Source organism: Haliotis rubra, unplaced genomic scaffold (assembly GCF_003918875.1).
Source record: "Haliotis rubra isolate DU_JTF1 unplaced genomic scaffold, ASM391887v1 Scf1173, whole genome shotgun sequence".
Classification (NCBI taxonomy): domain Eukaryota; kingdom Metazoa; phylum Mollusca; class Gastropoda; order Lepetellida; family Haliotidae; genus Haliotis; species Haliotis rubra.
In genome coordinates, this window is record NW_025765085.1 from 188346 (window position 1) to 209283 (window position 20938).

Here is a 20938-nt window from a genome sequence, read left to right on the forward strand (position 1 = left end):
AATGAATATTAGGTCGGTGCATACAATCAGAAAAATATTTCATTGAAAAATATCTTTATCATAGAGTACTTGGCAGCTAGTGATATAATTCTTCGAAATCGACATAGTGTAAATCAGTACTCGCTCGGGTGAAACGCATCTGGTGTTTTCCGTTTCCGTCTGCCATGAAGGGGCGGTGAGGTAGCCTAGTGGTTAAAGCGTTCGCTCTTCACGCTGAAGACCCGGGTTCGATTCCCCACATGGGTACAATGTGTGAAGCCGATTTCTGGTGTCCCCCGCCGTGATATTGCTGGAATGTTTAAAAAAGCGGCGTAAAACTAAACTCACTCACTCACTCTACCATGAGTTATATAACCATCCGCGATACTCATACAACAACCGCCATTGTGCAGCTTGTCGACATGGATCATATCTTCAGGTTATTCAACAATTGTTATATTTTTACTGTGCCTAGAGCTGCGAGGTTGACACCAGCTGCAGTACACATTCACTACATTACACACTGTTGATGAAACTCGTTATCTTTACAAATGTTATTATTAGTATTTTTAGAATTATTAGTAATGTATAATATAATATTATAACATACCATGTGCTCAACATGCCTGATTGAATGAAACGTAAATTAACATTTAATAAGAGTATTTGTATAGCGCCGAATTCCATCACACAAGGACAAAAATCTAAGCGCTGAAGATAAAATACAAGAATTTATTAAAAATAACGTTGACAGAGGGGTGTTTTTGAAGAGAGGGAGAGTTGGTACTAGTTTTCGACCAGGAGGCAAAGTGTTCCAAAGGGTAGCAGCTGCATACTGAAGGACGTCGCACCTAACATGATATGTCACAAAAACAGACATACAATATATTTTTAACGTAAACCAACATAAGTTCAGCAAAAATTATTTAAAACTCCAAAAATAAATCAAAGTTAAAAGGAATTTGCTAAGACGTTTAATTTAAGGATTAGGAATATCGATGATCTGATATGGTTCAATGATGGTCAAATATCCAATATTCCTTTCCACTGATCTACCTACCACAACTAAACAGAGGGACCAGAGAAACAGCCTCGTTTGTTGCATGTTCAGGCCTTTCGATAAAGCATCAATTTTACCGCTATGTCAATCAAACTCCCAGCCCTTGTCTTTGGTGTACACATTTTACAAGTGATGTCGACATCACGAGGTTTTATCAATACACAAAATGGATTTGCATTTAAATTGGCTCTTGTTTATATCATTGTGTTTCATTAATAATCATCAATACACAATACGGATTTGCACTAGAACTGGCTCTTGTTTATATCAGTGTGTTTCATTAATACTTATCAATACACAATATGGATTTGCATTTAAATTTGCTCTTGTTTATATAATTGTGTTTCATTAATAATTATCAATACACAATACGGATTTGCATTTAAATTGGCTCTTGTTTATATAATTGTGTTTCATTAATAATTATCAATACACAATATGGAGTTGCATTTAAACTGGCTCTTGTTTATAGCAATGTATTTCATCAATAATCATCAATACACAATATGGATTTGCACTTAAACTGGCTCTTGTTTATATCAGCAGGTTTCATTAAAGAAACATACATTTGCATTAAAGACGATATGTTTAAGTATCTATAATTTATGTAAGGAAGAGGATATCAAATTCAACCACTGTCATAACATAAACAAACAAATTCCCCCCAAAGAGGAACAGAAAACGTTATTTTTGCAGAACATCGAGAGTGAAAGTTAACAGAAAATAGATATTTGGGTAAAACCCGAAGAATGGGAGTTCCTTAAAATTGTTTCAAATGTGTTAATCAATAAAACCGATGCATTTCTATTGTTATAACTATATATCTATAGAAATGGAATGAAAATTGGAAATAAAAAGGTTCTGTGGAAATGCAGTGGTATCAAAACAAACGTCTTTGTTGTAATCAAGTTTATTCAAGGTATGTTTTCACCTCAAACTCTTTTCAATCGTCTACTCGTGTTTTAAATACACTGATCCCGGCAGTCGATATCGAGCCAAGAAACAAACATGTACCTGCAACAAGGAGAAGAAAACAATTCAAGAAACTAGTTTTCGTGAAATTGTACAAAGACGTCTATTCATGTATAAATTTATGTTTAGGTGAGTGCCTGCGGTTCGAATCCCGGTTTATTGGTTTGACGGCTCCATAAGTTTAAGGTTGTAAACGTCTGACACCGGCATTAAGTTGGACTCTCCTTACGCACGCTGTCATATTACGGCTTTAAACTCAACTCACTCACTCAAATTGAGGAAATAACAAATTCGAACTTGAACGGACAGGTTTAAATGAGATACAACATCATAAAAATCGATTAAGCATATCACAATTTTGTAAAATATAACACAAGTACATAAATAAGAACCTGCTCAATTCGACAAAAAATAGTTTGCCCTTTACATACAAAAACTAGTTAAAACGTCCGATATATTATACACAAAGGATGCAATAGCCTTTTTCCTTCGGCCCAGTTAGCTATATCGGGGAGTCGTTAATATTTCGGACCACAGTGGTCGAGTCTGCTTGGAATGCTGGTTGCGTATACCCCACAAGTGTGGAAAGACGGTACGGTCAAATACCGCTGTGACACAGTTAATTTAATGGAACTAACGTATATACTTCGAGTTATCCGAAGCTCGATGAAACCAAATATCATGTTTAAATATGAGTACGCAGGAACTAAACCTTTGCATCGAGACATCCTTACGTTCGTCGATGTTTGACAAGTTGTAACCCTGCCTCTCACTCTCCTTTAACTGGACATAACAAACAGCTTACTGGGAATATGTTGGCTGGGCATGTCATACATGTAATATCAAGCATGTCATCAACAATACTAAAAGCGATACTAAACAATATTACACTTCATCTTAGCAAATTATATCTAGAGATGTTATGTAGATATAGTAAGTATGGGAAGGGGCCAATTCAGAACCCTCCAGATGTATTTCTCACCTGCAAACACATACGTATAATCGTAGACTCCGGTTCGCTGGTAGATATAACCTGAAAAACCAGGGCTAATTAATACGAGGAATAGAAACAAATACTTACATGGACAAACATATCTGCCAATAATGTATAAATTCCGTGACAATTACGTACTATAATCGACATTTTGTACCATGGACATGATAAGATGATACAAACTAAATATTGTTCCAGTTATATAGCAGGATATCTTTTGGAAAATAAATTTTCGTGAAATCACGTTTAGACGTATGATGACCAAAAGAGATATTTAAATGACTATACAAATTATTTATTTCAGAGATTGCGACCTTTCGGTGTAGATTCTTAGATCATTGTTTGATTGATGACCTTGTTGGTATTTGTCTCGAGACGTCACATTCATTGTGATGTTGAAGTTGGTATGGTATCTCATGGTTTTTGGCTAGTTTCTGATGGGCTATTGTTGAAGTAGTACAGCCACTGAATTATCTCCCTAGTGTAAATCTATATGTTAAATAAACATCTGGCCATCTCAGCTGCATTGTTCACGCCAAAGACCCGAGTTTGATTTCCAACATGGCTCAATGTGTGAAGCCCATTTCTGGTGTCCCCCATCGTTATAAATTTTTGGCGTACCATTAAAACCATGATCACACACTCACTGTTAAAGAAGCCTACCAGCCATATGCAGCTAGCAGGTAGTACTCACTTACTCACTCACTCAACAGCATTGTCTGTTTAAAACTCACTTGCGATGACTGGGCCAGTGAGGTATCCGATTCCACAGAAGAAATACACTATTCCAAACCCAAGAGCAACATTTGACAGTCCTGTCAGTTCAATTACGAGGGGACCCATTAATACATTTGTCACATGATTGTATAGTCCATAGAAGAAACTGAATGCTATTTGCCACCGGTATGAATGGGACACGAGTGGGAACAAAAGTGTGATTAGTCCAGCGACACCTACAAGGCCGATCTGAATTACGGTGATTTCAACATTAGGATCGGAAGCTAAAAAACCAATGACTATCCTTGAAAAGAAATCTCCAGCACCCATAACACTTAAGAGGCTTGCAGCCTGTTTGGGGGAGCTCCCTTTTTGTTCGGCATAATTTGGCAAATGGAACACTGCAGCAACTTCTCCTAATGACCATAGCACGATGCTGCAGTTGTACACAAAAAACGATTTGTGAGTTATAAGTTTGAAAGTCTTATAAAATATCGAATGATCGTCGCTTGTCGTTTGGACATTATCTCCGTGTTCTTCCGTCTGGTTTCCAGAAAGACAAGGAGTTTCAGAGGTAAGTTCATCCGGTTGACGAAATGGGTCAGTTTCAACTGAATCATTCTTTGGTCCATGTTCCAAATCATTGCCTTGGTCATCATTCTTTATCATTGTAATTTCTCTGTTGGCGGATATCGTAGGTTTTCTAAATAACGATGCAGCGATGCATGTATGGAATGACAGTCCAGCCATAATTAGCAACGCTCCACGAAGGTTATATTCATCCAGGAGATATCTTGCTATAGGACCAGATGCAAAGAGACCCAAAGCGCCTCCTGCAATACACACTCCATAGGCAGCTGGCCTCTTCCTCTCAAAGTATTGTCCGGGTACCACACCCACCACGTTAGCTCCAAGGCATAATCCAAAACCTAAACAAAAGTAATAATTCGAATGGTAGGTTACAATAGACTATAATATATACACTGTTATCGGCGCTGTAGTTACCAAAGTTTACAAGATTAGCTGACGTATGGAATACGAAATATGTTCTGTTTGTTTGTTGTTTAACGGCGCATTCAGCAATATTCTAGCTATATTCTGTAAATAATGGAGTTTGGACAAGACAATCCGATGACAAGATCATGAGCTTGGCCATCCGATCCCATTAGTTGCCTCTTACGACAAGCATAGGGTGATGAAGATAAATTCCACTCGGATCTTCAGGCGAACGAAATAAACTCCAGTGATAATGATTGTGGTTCAGAAACACATGCTCATAATACAGGCGCTATCGTACAATCGACTCTACTGTTAGTGGATATGTCTTGTGGAGGTGGAAAGGGTCGGTTTAATTAAATACGGTAAGGGCTTTGCCGTCTGTATTTCCAATTATCACCAAACTCCCACCGAAGGTAATTGTATGTTATTCCTTCTCACTGTGTCATTTGCTGCAAAAGATGACAGATTCTGAGATGAAAAACAGATATTTGTTGATCCAAAAACCAGTTGCATTCACCGATTCAAGCACAAGTTTATATATTGAATTCTGAATTAATATTCACAGTAAATAGGACGTTCGAGTTGTTGTATGCTGTGCACATTCTAAGAGGATTAAATCCATGCCATGAAACTGTACCTGTTATGAATCCAAATGTGAAAATCAATCCGGTGATTGTGCGACAAAAGAACGCCAGTCCCATCCCACACAAAGTCAGTAATCCTCCAGCAAGAGCTGTTAGTTTAGACCCAAACCTATGTTGTATCATGCCAGCTACTGGTCCTGTGGAAAATATCATAAGCATGAGAGAGAGAGAGAGAGAGAGAGAGAGAGAGAGAGAGAGAGAAGCAGAGAGAGAGAGAGAGAGAGAGAGAGAGAGAGAGAGAGAGAGAGAGAGAGAGAGAGAGAGAGAGAGAGAGAGAGAGAGAGAGAGAGAGAGAGAGAGAGACAGACAGACAGACAGACAGACAGACAGACAGACAGACAGACAGACAGACAGACAGACAGACAGACAGACAGACAGACAGACAGAGAGGGAGAGAGTGAGTGAGCAAGAGAGCGAAAGAGGCAGAGAGGAGTGAGAAAGAGAGTGAGAGAGAGAGAGAGCGAAAGGGACAGAGTGAGTGAGTGAGTTCATATTTAACGTCACATCGGCAATATTTCAGCCATATCGCGACGAGCACATTTTACATTGAAATGGAATGTATGTATAGTGTAAATACTGTCAACGAAGGACAGTAAAACAACTGGAATATAACAAATAGATTTAAAACTAGTGTGGAAGGTTAAAACTAATAGCACTATTTGGACAGTACAGGATAAAAACATGCTATAGATCGCCAACAAACTGAAGGTAGATCACCATACTAGGGACCATGGAAAGGAAGGGAGAGGGAGAATGAGAAAGAGAGAGAGAGAGTGAGGGAGAAAGAGAGGAAGATTGAGAGAAAGACAGAGAGAGGAAATCATTTAAGAAAATAGTAACACACACGCATATATACTATCTCAAAAAAGAAACGCATAGGCCAGAAATCTGTTGCGAAAATGTTGTATTTTCAAACATGTATAACTCGTCCACAAATAGACTTTAGTACATGAATTTTTACACCAGTTTAGAAGAAGGAAATGTCTATACAACCAAGAGGATACTGTCAGATAATGGAGACGCTGAGCGCGATGGTGACGACGTAGCACGTTCCCGACGTCGGGTCTCCTGGCTCTCAGACCAATCTCTTACAGTTTGACCGGATATCCTCCGAAGTCCAGGCACCCTGGCTGCTGTGCTCTCACCCGTGGCAGTACGATCATGCAAATGTAGTACCCGGATGTATCGATCGGGGACGGTCATTTGTTGTACCTGTTTGGTTGTACGAGCTGCAAGCCGTGATATCACGCTCAGACGAACATTCAGACGCCTGGCAACAGAAGATTGGTAATCTCCAGCGTGCATTCGTTCAATGGCGATGTTCCGTGTCGCAGCGTCAAGACGTGGCGTAGTGATTTGACCTTGAAACTCCTTCAAAACGAATGCCAATTTCCGAAAGTAATCTGGATTTTGTAGTCAGACAGTGCATGCTCTTTCATGCACAATTTCAACAGGAAGGTGCCTATTTTAATCCTAATAAGAAATCTTATCAAACTCGACATTTTCAGGTAAAGTCGATTTTTTACTTGTGCAAATGTGTAAAACCATGTTCTCAACACTATCGTTACATATTTTGATGATTGTTTGAACACAATAAGGAATTAATAGTTTTTTAAAAATACAAATCGCCTATGCGTGTCTTTTTTGGGATAGTATACATAGTTGGTCGTGATATCGCTGCGTCTATGCGGATTGTGGCTTGCTCGTTTCTGGCTATGTCAATGTCACATCGTACTGTCGCCATATTGCCTGGTATTTCAGGGAATATAGCAATGACCAAAATCAGCCACCACATTTTTACATACAAAAGGTCACCGAATCCTTGATGTCCGTTTATAGGACAGATAGGCGGAAAATGAGGAAGTTCAAAACGGACCTTAACACAACTTTATGATTAAAATCAAAACTACCCTTAGAATTATACATTGAGGTATGTCTTTTTTTTAACCCTTTCTTTTCAGGCACTGAGTGATGGTAATTACCATAACCTTTACGTATATATACCATGTTTATAATCCGTTATCAACATGATATAATCACATATGAGATGATATTAGACAGCTTTCCTTTGTGTTATGCTGTGATGGATGAGGGGATTATATCGCTGAATATGTGTGCTGGCAATTAGGTGGTTCACCCAAAATGATACAACAATCTGTATCTAAATGAGAAAGTGTTGTCCCAAATATTACAGACGTTACATCTGACCCCTTTCTAAATGCCATAGCGTATTTTACACTTTACTGTAACATATGCAAAGTCACGGAGAGACACGTGGTACAATGTGATTCGCGATACATTACCTACAAGGGTTACAGGACATTTGAACTGAGAATGTGTCTATTGTTCTACTGCACTCCCTGTGAGTCCCAAGGATCCCCAGTACGGTGGTCCAGCTGTGGTTGCTAATGGTCTTATTGCCCCTATTTTAATGGTATCTATGTGTTAAAACAGAATATCTTCATATTTGAAATAGTTAGTTTTTAATCTTACAACGTGACATCTTTATAATATATAACTGTCCGGTATGACAGATATTTCACATATTTAACATAAATCATCTCGTCACTTCATGACTGAAATATTCCTGGTATGACGTAAACTTTTAAGAACAATCACTCGCCCTCTGCTGCACTCGCATCAAAATATTGAAGAAGCTGTGGGGTAGCCTAGTGGTAAAGGCGTTCGGTCGTCAGGCTGAGTATCTGGGTTCGATTCCCCACATGAGAACAATGTGGGAAGCCCATTTCTCCTGGAACATTGCTACAGGCGGCGTAAAACCAAACTCACTCACTCAAAATATGAACTTACCTACCTAGTAATGTATATGCCCCGATGAGGGTAGACCCGATCCATGACACCTTAGTGATGTCACTCTCCACTTCCTCCATCAAAGCAATGTTAAATATTCCCGCTGAGTAAATGATGATTCCATGCACGAGCTGAATACTCAGGGCTGCCCCCAGCGCTACCCAGGCGTACCCCCGATCAACGTCTCTTGTCGCCATCTTTATTGGGCACACAAGGCAGTGAACACCTTGAATAATATTGACACAAATGAAATGTATGTTCCGCGATGTGCACTCAGTAACTTGAGGATAAGTACAGGTTTCAGAGAGGATCGTGACTAGCATACAGTTTATACAACACATGAATGTAACATGTATTCATTTGTGTCTGCGGTTGGATGAACACTGCCAACGATTTATCCTCAGAATGCCCAATCATCATCAGAATGCTGCACTGTATTTCACCTTTTTCTAAGTACTCTTACGCAGCATACGACTATTTATTTATGACCTTGTATGACCTTGAATGAAACGGAAAGAACCAGTTTTCAATTTGTATGAATAGCAATATAGGGCACGCGATGACATGTTTTACATTAGTCATGCAACCTGTAGCAGTGAATACATGTTTACGTCTATGGCGTTCTGCTGTCTATTGTGAATGCAGATAATCTGTTGAATTCTTATTGTTGTCAAATTCAATGACGTTAAGGTTCATGGACTCCACACTTTTGTGATGTGATCCAGCTGCATGTGTTTTTGATTGTGACGTCTCCAGACAACCACAGTCATTAACGCTTCAAATCTGCAGTTCACTCAGGGGTGAGTGAGTTTAGTTTTACGCCGCTTTTAGCAATAGTCCAGAAACATCACGGCACGGAACACCAGAAAAGGGCTTATCACATTGATCCCATGTGGGGAATCGAACCCGAGTCTTCCGCGTGACGAGCGAACACTTTAACCACCAGACTACCCCACCCCAGTTCGCTCAAGAAGTCGCGATAAATAGTTCTGCCATTCTGAAATCTCTCATCACAAACTGGTTGTGTACTTCGTATAGTGACACGTGAAGACTCAGGTTAAATGCGGTCAGTGTGGTCAGGCTCGCATACATATATTATCGTATCCCAATTGTGCAGACCGATGTTCATGCTGTTGATCACTGGATTGTCTGGTTCATACTCGATTATTTACAGACCACCGTCGTATAGCTGGAATTTCTCTGAGAGCAGCGTTAAACAACAAAAAGCAACAGCAACAACTTCGCATAGGCAGACAGTGTATACATGTGTTGAAATATCCACTGGGCAAAACCATATCGAAGACAGACAGAAAAACTAGCAATTGACACTGTAACTAGCATCGTTTATCGCATAAACCTATGGGAACAGGTATGAGATGTATAACATTCAATGCTACTCAGGGCGTTTTGGTAGCTGTGTGGCTAAAGCGTTTGCTTGCCATGCCAAAAGATCGGGTTTGATGCCTCTTTCTGGTGTTACACTCCATGATATTGTATAAATATTGCCATAACGGCGCTAAACAACATACACTTTGATACTTGGTTAGTGCTCATTAGTAACTTTTAAACAAGTTTTCAATAAACAGTGATGTGTTTGTCAAGTATGAGATTGGCATAACATGATTCTTATCTGTATGTTTCATTGCTACTGTGTTGTATGATGCATAATGCGAGACTTCATCTGCTCTCAATTGATTGTTCACAGTGACCTACGCGCCGTACAAGGAAATTCCAGACATTTTCAAAGGCTGAGTGCTGGCCATTGTGAGGTGGTTGTGTTCTCCTGGTGGAGGTACTAAGTAACAATAGCTGCCCTGGGTGCTCTTGCGTTGTCATCCTGAAACACAAAACGACATCCATATCAGCGCGCAAATGGCATCACCTGTCCTCCGCCATGTTGTCACGGTATTACTGCCCATTGACACGTCCGTGAATAGCGTGTAAAGGTGTTCTGGCATTCACGGTGATCCCATCCCACACCATTACTGAGCCACCACCACAACACTCGTTCTGTCAGCAGCATGAAAACGCTCATTCCGTCCACGCCACATTCCGTTGCGCCTGTCAAGGAGGTCCAAAGTGAACATTGATTCATCTGCAAACATATCTTTTACCCAACGACGGTTGACCCAGCGTTGCCGGTCTTGACAGTAACGACGTCTTGACTTCTTGTAGTAATGTGACGGTCCGTCAATCGCGGGAGTGAGTGAGTCAGTGAGTTTAGTTTTACGCCGCACTCAGCGGATAACATGTCGAGTGTATGTGGGTCTCATTTGTGTAGCAAATTTCAAATAATCTGTCCACTCTCACACCCATAACAGTTGTTATAATGAAATATTCGTTAGCGTCAATTTTCGTCTTTGTCAACCAGATCGACGTCTGTCGTCATTATTTGTCTGTTGATCGTAACCTGTTAAGTACTGACGTAACGGGCTGCTCGCACCCTTGCTCTGTCTCGTTCCAACTCCCAGCATGTCAAATTCACGTAGCCGTGTCTGACGTGACGCTTTCTCTAAAACCGTTTAATTGAAATCAAAACAACATGGGAACAACTTTCAGTCTGTTTTTATCACCCAGAATGTACTCCAACACTCTTGTCACGTTTCACTTTAAAATGTCAAATTTTACCTCGACCATCACACACGTGCACATCATGACAAACAGCCGCCTGAAATTCATAACACGTTGTGAATGGAACAAGTAATATTTTCTATCCATATACTCTCATTCGACTTGGTTCCCAAATAATATTTCAAAATGGAATATCCCCTACATTTTTAATATTTTATTTCTGGACTGAAACTATTACAAACTCTAAATGATCTTGGTTTCAGTTATGTGCGGAATGAGCTGCCTTGTCCTTGTGTTATCTGCAGCAATGTTTCAACCGCTGTGAGTTGCCTTGTCCTTGTGTTATCTGAAGCAATGTTTCAACCGTTGTGAGTTGCCTTGTCCTTGTGTTATCTGAAGCAATGTTTCAACCGCTGTGAGCTGCCTTGTCCTTGTGTTATCTGAAGCAATGTTTCAACCGCTGTGAGCTGCCTTGTCCTTGTGTTATCTGAAGCAATGTTTCAACCGCTGTGAGCTGCCTTGTCCTTGTGTTATCTGAAGCAATGTTTCAACCGCTGTGAGCTGCCTTGTCTTTGTGTTATCTGAAGCAATGTTTCAACCACTGTGAGCTGCCTTGTCCTTGTGTTATCTGAAGCAATGTTTCAACCGCTGTGAGCTGCCTTGTCCTTGTGTTATCTGAAGCAATGTTTCAACCGCTGTGAGCTGCCTTGTCCTTGTGTTATCTGAAGCAATGTTTCAACCGCTGTGAGCTGCCTTGTCCTTGTGTTATCTGAAGCAATGTTTCAACCGCTGTGAGCTGCCTTGTCCTTGTGTTATCTGAAGCAATGTTTCAACCACTGTGAGCTGCCTTGTCCTTGTGTTATCTGAAACAATGTTTCAACCGCTGTGAGCTGCCAGTGTACTAGTAACTGGCTATGCTAGCTAACGATATATTTTACAGGCCCTTCTGGGTGATTTTATACTCGAGTCTCCATCCTCGGCCATCACGCGTCGTATTTAACATGATGAGTACAATTACTTCTAACTGGACAAAGACAAATACTCCCGTGCTATGTATATCAACGGGAATAAGCAACTGTGCTTCATACAAGCTGGTGTGACTGTAGTGTTACTGAAAATAACATCATGTTGGGTCATTCGTGTGATCATCGTTTTATCGTAACAAATGCATTACAACCTATTGAATAATGTCTGTGACGCGAGTCACCACTGTTTGTGCCGATGTGGGCGAGGCATCAGCGGAATATTTGAGGCACAAGATGGTCAAACCAGCCTGGGGGATGTTGCCATACACTGACTGCAATAAAAAAGCGTTCTCGGATGGTTTTGATCCTGTCGTATGCGTCCCACCATCTCACTCTAGATTGTTTTCTATTGGGTAGAGTCCCGGAGAATCAGTAGGCCACCACAGAACCCTTGAATAGTGCATTACAGCATGGGAAATGTGGGTGGTCAGTATCCACATTCATCTTGACGTTACACTCATCCATTTAAATCAGTGATATAACATAGGTCTTGCTTGCTGGCTGAACCTAAATACATGCAAGACCCAAACAAATCAGAACGTATTCCATGATGATTTGTTTATTGTTCATTAATGTTCTGTCATTCCTTACCCATTTAAAAATGATGATCTGTATATACCCAGTTAATTTTCAGGGTTGCCGTTGTCGTTCCAACGTGGGAATCAACACACAGCAATGAATACCCAAACGACAGAAAGTTGACAGCGAGAATAATAGAAACTGCTCTTTTTATTCACAATGCCATTAGATCGTTTAAGCAAAACAGAATCTGTTTTCTCGGACATTCTATGGTGTTTGACGTGTATTTACTTTACTTTATATACAGAAATGTACAATTAGCATGCATCGTAAAGCTTGATGTTACCAACAACAACTGCTCAAACAATTTATGTTGTTTTGTTGGCTGTTTAACGCAGCACTTAGCGATATTCCAGCTATGTGATGGTGGTCTGTAATGATTAAGATAAACATCAACATCAGCGCTGTTAGGATACGATGACAAAGAGATTTAGTTTGATAAGAGGCTTAATATAAAGGAACAAAGGGAAATACGTACAAATTATGCTTCAATATTACTTCGTGAAAACTTATACTGTTCCCTAACCATGGCCTAAACATGGTCCTCAACGGCTACGTGTATGAGGACGGTTCTTGGACAGTAAGATACAACTATTTTGCCTATGTGTCATGTGAAAATAGTTACATAAATACTGGATATGTCTCTATACTGAATATATGCTCAGAACTCAATTTGTTGATTGTTTAATGTTTAACGCCGCACTCAGCAATATTTCAGTTATATGGCGTCGGTCTGTAAATAATTGAGTCTGGACCAGACAATCAAGTGATCAACAGCATGAGGATAGATCTACACAGTTGGGTGGTATATAAAGCCATGTGTCAACTAGGTCAGCGAGCCTGAACACCCGATAGCTAGAGTCGCCTTTCACGACAAGCATGGGCTGCTAAAGACACATTTTAACCTGTATCTTCACGGGTACCTCACATATAATGTCCAATGAATAGTCAAACCTCCATTATTAATTTATATAAGTTTTTTATGCTGAACGTCAACACAGCCTGCCATGACAAATGTCACAATATTCACAGCTGTGCATATATATAAATAGAATACAAGTAGCAGTTCATATATACTGAAAGCCATTAAACACGCAATTGGTATTTGTTGTCCTGAAACCTACAAAAGTTCTATTGAAGATTTTTTCCTGCGATACAGAGGATGTAGGGATAAAAGGCTGTTATTCTGGTCCATTTCGAGTTCGAGTCCCGGAGCATTCCTCTCACATGAACTTTGATACTTAAAACTGAGCATTCCTCTCACATGAACTTTGATACTTAAAACTGAACATTTGGCATTTCTCGTAAACACAACCACATTCATGAAACACGTTGTGCACATGCATTACCTGCACCCAGGCCCTGTAAAAGCACAAGGAATTGTGGAACTCAATCACTTTGAGAAAATGCCACACTTGACACAAGACGAAAGGAATCAGGTTATCGTTATTGTCAGCCAAGGTGCTTCAGATGTGATGATTGCCAGGCACTTTAATGTGCATCCATCCACTGTAAGTCGACTCAGACAACGTTTTCGGGCTACCGGAAGTGTTGCTGATCGTCCGCGACCTGGTGCACCACCTGTGATAACAGCTCGACAAAACCGCAATATCCGAGTTTCACACTTGCGAAATCGGTTCCAAACAGCTGATGATTAGGCAAGGAGGACAATTGGGACAAGTCAACGTCATTTCAGCACCCAAAAGGTGCAAGGACCCCTTGCTGCCTTCAACATCCGGTGTCGTCACCCGTACCGTGGTCCAACCTTATTGCATCGCCACAGACTTGCCAGACAGCGATGGGCAGCAAATGGGGCCAATCTTGGCAACAGGACATGGCCAGATGTCATTTTTTCAGATGAATCCAGGTTTAACTGATCCTTTGCAGATGGACGTCAACAGATTTATCGACGTAAAGGAGAAAGACTTGCGCCAACTGTGTCCTTGAACATGATCGTTTTGGAGGGGTTGGTGTCATGATCAGACCACAGACCATCAGAGGCTGCAGACCATCCATTAGCTGTTCCTGAGAAATGTGTGTCTTTCAATGCCCCAAAGACTGCGAGCATGTCTTGCAGCGCACGGTGGACACACACGATATTGACTGCAAGTGACCCCTCCTTTGTGTGATGTCGTTGTTGCGTCACTGATGTTGTTGTTGACTGGACATTTTCAGATGAAATTATTCACAGATGTTCACTTAAAACATAGCTGCAAGTTAGGTTTATATATGTTTAAATTAGTGTGAGTAAAGAAAGTATGAAAAGTCAAATTGCATTTTTAATGGCTTTCAGTATAGAAACCATTCGCGTATGCTCCTAGTTTAGGATGTGGACTTGGGAAATAGAGCGAGTGAGTTAAAATTTAACGTCACCTCTGCAATATTTCAGCCATATAGTGACGAGAAATGTTGGACATACACAATAAATACAAATAGGTAAATAACCAGTCATCGACGGACTGTAAAATAACTCGAGTATCACATATATGGATATAAAACTAGCATGGAAAACTAAAACATTATAATTAAAGCAGACAATACAATATAAAACACGGGCTATAGATTGCCAACAACTGAAGGTAGATAACCATACTAGGGACCGTGGGGACGTACTTTACTTTTGCTTGGGAAATAGAGAATGGGTTCTTATTTTAATAATTTGAACACATGTCAGCTATGACCTGATTTAGAAATGGACTTCAGCAACTCATGTTTGTCGTAAGAAGCGAATAACGGGATAGGTTGTCATAAGAAGCGAATAACGGGATAGGTTGTCGTAAGAGGCGAATAACGGGATAGGTTGTCGTAAGAAGCGAATAACGGGATAAGTTGTCGTAAGAAGCGAATAACGGGATAGGTTGTCGTAAGAGGCGAATAACGGGATAGGTTGTCGTAAGAAGCGAATAACAGGATAGGTTGTCGTAAGAGGCGAATAACGGGATAGGTTGTCGTAAGAAGCGAATAACGGGATAAGTTGTCGTAAGAAGCGAATAACGGGATAGGTTGTCGTAAGAGGCGAATAACGGGATAGGTTGTCGTAAGAAGCGAATAACGGGATAAGTTGTCGTAAGAAGCGAATAACGGGATAGATTGTCGTAAGAAGCGAATAACGGGATAGGTTGTCGTAAGAAGCGAATAACGGGATAGGTTGTCGTAAGAAGCGAATAACGGGATAGGTTGTCGTAAGAAGCGAATAATGGGATAGGTTGTCGTAAGAAGCGAATGACGGGATAAGTTGTCGTAAGAAGCGAATAACGGGATAGGTTGTCGTACGAAGCGAATAACGGGATAGGTTGTCGTAAGAAGCGAATAACGGGATAAGTTGTCAGGCTCCCTGACTTGGTTGATGCATGCTATCGTTTCCCAATTGTGTAGATCGATGCTCATGCTGTCAGTCACTGTATTGTCTGGCCCAGACTTGATTGTTTACATACCGCCGTCATAAAGCTGGAATATTGCTCTGTGCAATACAAACAGAACATGTTCAGTTCATAATATATCATTAAATCTACTCATTGATGCATATAAAGTCAAACCTAAAACGTAATTGCAGCGTTCCATGGTAAATTATCGCGAGAGAGAAGCCAAGTAGAAAAAAAATACAGATAATCACAGCCACAGACAGCAAACTTCTCTCCAGGTGGAATGACACACAATTATTAAAGTCAGCGAGTATGGCTGATCGAGTGAGTAGCGGGTAACCTAGGCGAACGACTTCCACTGTCATAAGTCTATGTTAAAGTATAGGGGTTACAATAGTGCTAACGACGGGCCATTATCTGTTCTGTTGTCAAATGACGTCACAGCGGTATTGTCTGTCAACCTAATTATCTTATGCTCCATAATGGGATCATAAATCTTGTTCCATGACCAACAGTGTTGGGTCAACAGCCCGTTGCGAGTTATTTGAAGCAAACAAATCGTTATAACTAACAATTGAATTGATGACACTGTTTTGTCTTTATTAACACAAATTCCATTCATTTTAGCTGTAATAGGGGTACGCTGTTTTCGGAGCTATATAATTTCCAGAAACCGACGTTTTTCTTCCACTGCCCTCTTTAGTCGGGCAGTTATTGAAGACCTAGGGCTGACCAGCGTTACCTCTATACAACTGAGCATTGTTTTACACTTTTCTTGATCTTCAGTAACTTTGAAGGTTCTCTCAGAATTCTCTTCTCTTCCTACACACCGTTATTGCTGCTGTTGATATAGAACTCAACAGGAAACATATACCTGAAACACAATATACAGGTGAACATACATTTTAAAAAATGTTCACATTATACATCCTGTTTTGATTTTTGATTAGATGATACATGTGTTCAAACCGTATTCGAAGTATTCAGCGCCCTTCCACCTATACGGCCTATATCAGAATACGTAGCAAGTAGGGCGCCAACATTTGTTTTGTTAGGTGTACATACCCGTGTACATATAAGTGTCTAAATGTTCATAAGCCACACATCATTTAATTAATATACAGTTCGCGCATAATGCACGATTTCGTTGAATCAAACCAACATGTCAACCGCGATAGATCTGGGTTTAATATTCTAGCCGCCTACTTCTAAATGCACTTGTGGATGCAACTGATATTGAACATAAACAGGACAGAACATAAACCTGGAAAGAAAAAAAAGAGTATTATTGATGGTGCAAACATAATACAAACACCATACGCAAACAGCCTAGAATCGAAATATTCCAAGGAAAGCAGCAAAGAGTCAAAGTACAACATATAACGAAATGCAATTTAAGTTGCCTTGTTTTTGTAATGTGCTAAGACTCGCCAGGAAGGACCCTTTTTCACAAATTCTGAACTAGGAATATTGAAACACAATGTCATGTTCGCAGAAACAAAAAACGCATATATATGTAGTTTATTAGGACGAGAAACTGCCACCTTATGTCTTGCGCATATGCACGTGTCAGCAGTGGACCAGAATCTCAGTCAATAACATTACATGTTCTTACCTGAAAATATATAGGTACATTCATATATTCCACTTCTTTTATAGAAGAAACCTGAAAACATGTAAAAAATGCATCTGAAATAATAATGGACATAAAATATTTTCAAAGTTGAGGGAAATCTGTTTGACAGGAAGGTGTAGTTGGGTCATTAAAAAGCGGTAAACCCCTGTCCAAATCCACAAGAACCCTCTGCAAAGAGCAGAGTCTTCATACGATTTCGACTATATCACAACCATGCGTTTATGAAACACTATCAAACAGCGATGATAACGGATGCTTGAGAAAGAGTGCATACCCTGCCCAACTGGTCGCACACTTCATAAACACATGCAAGGGCTAGTCAATTGTTCACATGAAAACCATTTAGAAACCTACTAATGTAACAAATTGTCCATGACGAGTAGGGTAAGAAATCATATTGTAAGAGTAGCGGTTTTCCCCCAATGGCAAAACACTCTTCATGAATATGTTTACTAGTTATAATTATATCAAATGTTTTGCCGTGTATATGGCAAAGTGGAAAGAGAGTATTGAGAGGTTTTCAAGTTCTGCTACAGTAAGGAGCTCTACCACCAAATACAATCGAAGCCTGGCAGCACAGAAACACAAAAAAAATACTTTATTCCGAATTCCAAAAATATAAAAGGCACCAGTGCACCACCAGACCTATCTATGTGCCGAATTGGGTGAAGAAATAGTGAATGGTTTTTAAGTTCTGCCCCGAAAAAGAGCACAACCACCAAATTCAGTCGAAGTAGAACTTGTTGCCATGGAAACTCAAAAAATAGTATTGTATTCAGAATTCCAAAACTATCAAAAGGCACCAGTACACCAGAAGACCAATCTATGTGCCAAGTTTGGTGAAGAAATATTGAACGGTTTCCAAGTTCTGCTCCGGAAAAGAACTGTTAAATTCAGAATTCCAACACTATCAAAAGGCACCAGTACACCACATGACCAATCTATTTGCCAAGTTTGGTGAAGAAATAGTGAACGGTTTTCAAGTTCTGCTCCGGAAAAGGACACTACCAGCAATTTCAGTCAAAGTCAAACTTGTTGCCAAGGAAACGCAATAAATATTTTATTCAGAAATCCAAAACTATCAAAAGGCACCAGTACAACACCAGATCTATCTATGTGCCAAGTTTGGTAAAGAAATAGATTGGTTTTGAAGTTCTGCTCCGGAAAAGAGGAATACGCACGGACTGAGCGCATTTTATTAACAACAACACCCCCATCCCCACCCCCGCAAAACGCGTCGCGGAGGATAATTAGAGTACATCAGTCTTAAACTTTACCTAACAGTGCTCCCGACAGTGATGTCAACATGATACGTATTTAAAATAACCCATTCGTGACATAGCTCGATTTACTCAATACAATGAGAGACTACCAAGAGGGTGCAAACGTACTTGCAGTAGGTGGTCCCAGCAAATGTCCACCTCCAATGAAGAGACTAACGATTCCGTACGAAATAGAAGCATTTTGTAAACCAAGGAGCCTAATTGTCATAGGTCCAAGAAGCGAATATACGCCATGGCAATATGTCCCATACAAACAACTGAACACAAGCTGAGCATTGTAACTGTTGGGAAATAATGGGAAGACAAGAGCTAATGTTTCTGTTATCCCAGTTATTCCAAACTGGAGCAACACATCGTCAATGTTTGTGTCAGATGAAACTAACCCCACGACTATTCTTGAGAAGATACTACCTGCACCCAACAGGAAGCAGAGTGGCAGCCTCAATAGGTGAACTTCTTTTATATTCTGCGTAGTTTGGCAAGTGAATTATGCAAGACGATGCTCCGAAACACCAAAGAAAAACACTAACATTGTACAGTACAAAATCTAGGTGCATGAAGATCCTGAATCGGGCATATAAACAGGATCCTGTGTAACCTGGATCCGGGGGGTCCATCATCTGGTGATTGGACAGATCTGATGATTGCGTTGTTCTCTTCTGGCTGTCTCATGAGACTGGTCGCTTCTGGATGAGGTTGTGGGCAACCTTCTTCTTCTGTCTTTCTGACAATGGATTTGGTTTGTTCTTGGTTCCTTACCGGTCGTAACAAGGCACCAGCGATGCACATGTTGAAGCCGATGCCGCCCAAGATGAGAAGTGTTCCATGTAGGTTGTATTGGTCGAGGAGGTACCGTACCAATGGCCCAGTGAAGAGACCAGCTCCACTCCCGGCCATGGACACTCCAAAAGCAATAGGTCTTCTTTTCAGAAAGTAATATCCCGGGACGACTCCAGCTACATTTGATGCAAGACCTAAAGCCAATCCTGTAACAATAGCAAAAGTCAACTCAGAAGCCATAGTTCGCGAGTATCTCTCACTCACTGGGGCGGTGGGGTAGCCTAATGGTTAAAGCATTCACTCGTCAAGCTGAAGAATCGGGTTCGATTACCCACGTGAGGGTGATGTGTGCAGCCCATATCCGGTGTCCCACCGCCTTACAATTACTGAAATATTGATAAAAGCGACATAAAACATACTCAATCACTCTGCAACAAACCATTTATCTAGTTGTTCCAAAACATACCTAACGAGCGAAAGCAGGTAATATGCGATTTTTCTAAAAGAAGTTCAGATAAATGGCATTTAACTGACAGAGATATGTTTTTCCCACCCTTAATTCGCAGCATTAAAGCATAAAATCGGTGTACATTTTAGCCATTATCATTGTCACAGTGGTGTATTATGTCGGACCCAAAAGGGGTCATATCTGGCATGACCCTGAACACAAACATGTCCATCATGTGGATGTTCGTGTAAAGATACAAATGAAAATAAAAAAAACCCTAAAGACATTTATTCACACTCTAAAAACCACAAAGTTTCTGCTGCTAAGTTTTAATTCACGTCTGAAATTACGAATTGATGCTTCAAGTTTCAGCTTCCAGTTAAGTTAAGTTAATTGCAGTTAAGTACATTGATATTATCAATTACATCCATGTAGCTTTCAAGTATAACATTTGACAGCATGTCACCTCACGAAGAAAAACTGAACGCGGAAGACCATTTCCTAAGCATACGTCCCAAAGCACTAATATGACTGGAAACGGTTGCGTTACCAAGATGTGACTCTTGTGGATAAAACGGTAAATGGAGATATTCCTACCTGTCACCAATCCGTATGTGATTAATAACCCCAACACTGTTTGACAGAAGTATGCCGATGTCATCCCAATCAGCATCAACTCCCAGCATATCATAGCTGTTTTTCTGGAGCCTAGTTTCTGATGAACCATACCGGCAACAGGGCCTGTTGGAATCAGTATATTTAGAGTTTAGTGCTCTCGATTTCGGATTTGTGTGAATGTCAGATTCGTTTAACTCGCTTTTGAGAGAAACTGAGTCGTACCACTGCTCTTCGGCTTTGGAGTACGAAGCTTCTGAAGGAACATTTGCGTAACCAAAAATAGAAAAATAATCTCGTAATAACGACTTTAAAACTCGTTATAACGAGTTTTAGATCTCGTTATAACAACTGTCCAAACACTCGTAATAACGACTTTTAAATCTCGTTGTAACGACTTTTAGATCTCGTAATAACGCCTTCAAATCTCGTTATAACGGCTTTTAAATCTCGTTGTAACGAA

At 40.3% G+C, this 20938-nt stretch overlaps 1 protein-coding gene across 1 annotated transcript; it reads right to left on the reverse strand.

The window, feature by feature from the left end:
• Positions 1–1933: 1933 nt before the first annotated feature.
• Positions 1934–20587, reverse strand: LOC124258515 (monocarboxylate transporter 2-like). Its single transcript, XM_046692590.1, has 7 exons — positions 20458–20587; positions 19231–19618; positions 8181–8503; positions 5359–5502; positions 3740–4651; positions 2994–3044; positions 1934–2053 (listed from the first exon to the last, which is right to left on the reverse strand). The coding sequence occupies exons 1-7, from the start codon at positions 20585–20587 to the stop codon at positions 1983–1985; spliced, it is 2019 nt and encodes a 672-aa protein (XP_046548546.1). The 3' UTR covers positions 1934–1982.
• Positions 20588–20938: the final 351 nt, after the last annotated feature.

Excerpts from the sequence above, each read along its gene's own strand:
- LOC124258515 (XM_046692590.1), bottom strand. The coding sequence starts at position 20,587 with ATGGTTCATCAGAAACTAGGCTCCAGAAAAACAGCTATGATATGCTGG. Across the intron at positions 8,504-19,230 it reads GATGGACCCCCCGGATCCAG|CTGTATGCTAGTCACGATCC; the intron begins GTTACACAGGAT and ends GTGTTGTATAAA. Across the intron at positions 2,054-2,993 it reads TTATACGTATGTGTTTGCAG|GTACATGTTTGTTTCTTGGC; the intron begins GTGAGAAATACA and ends TCCTTGTTGCAG.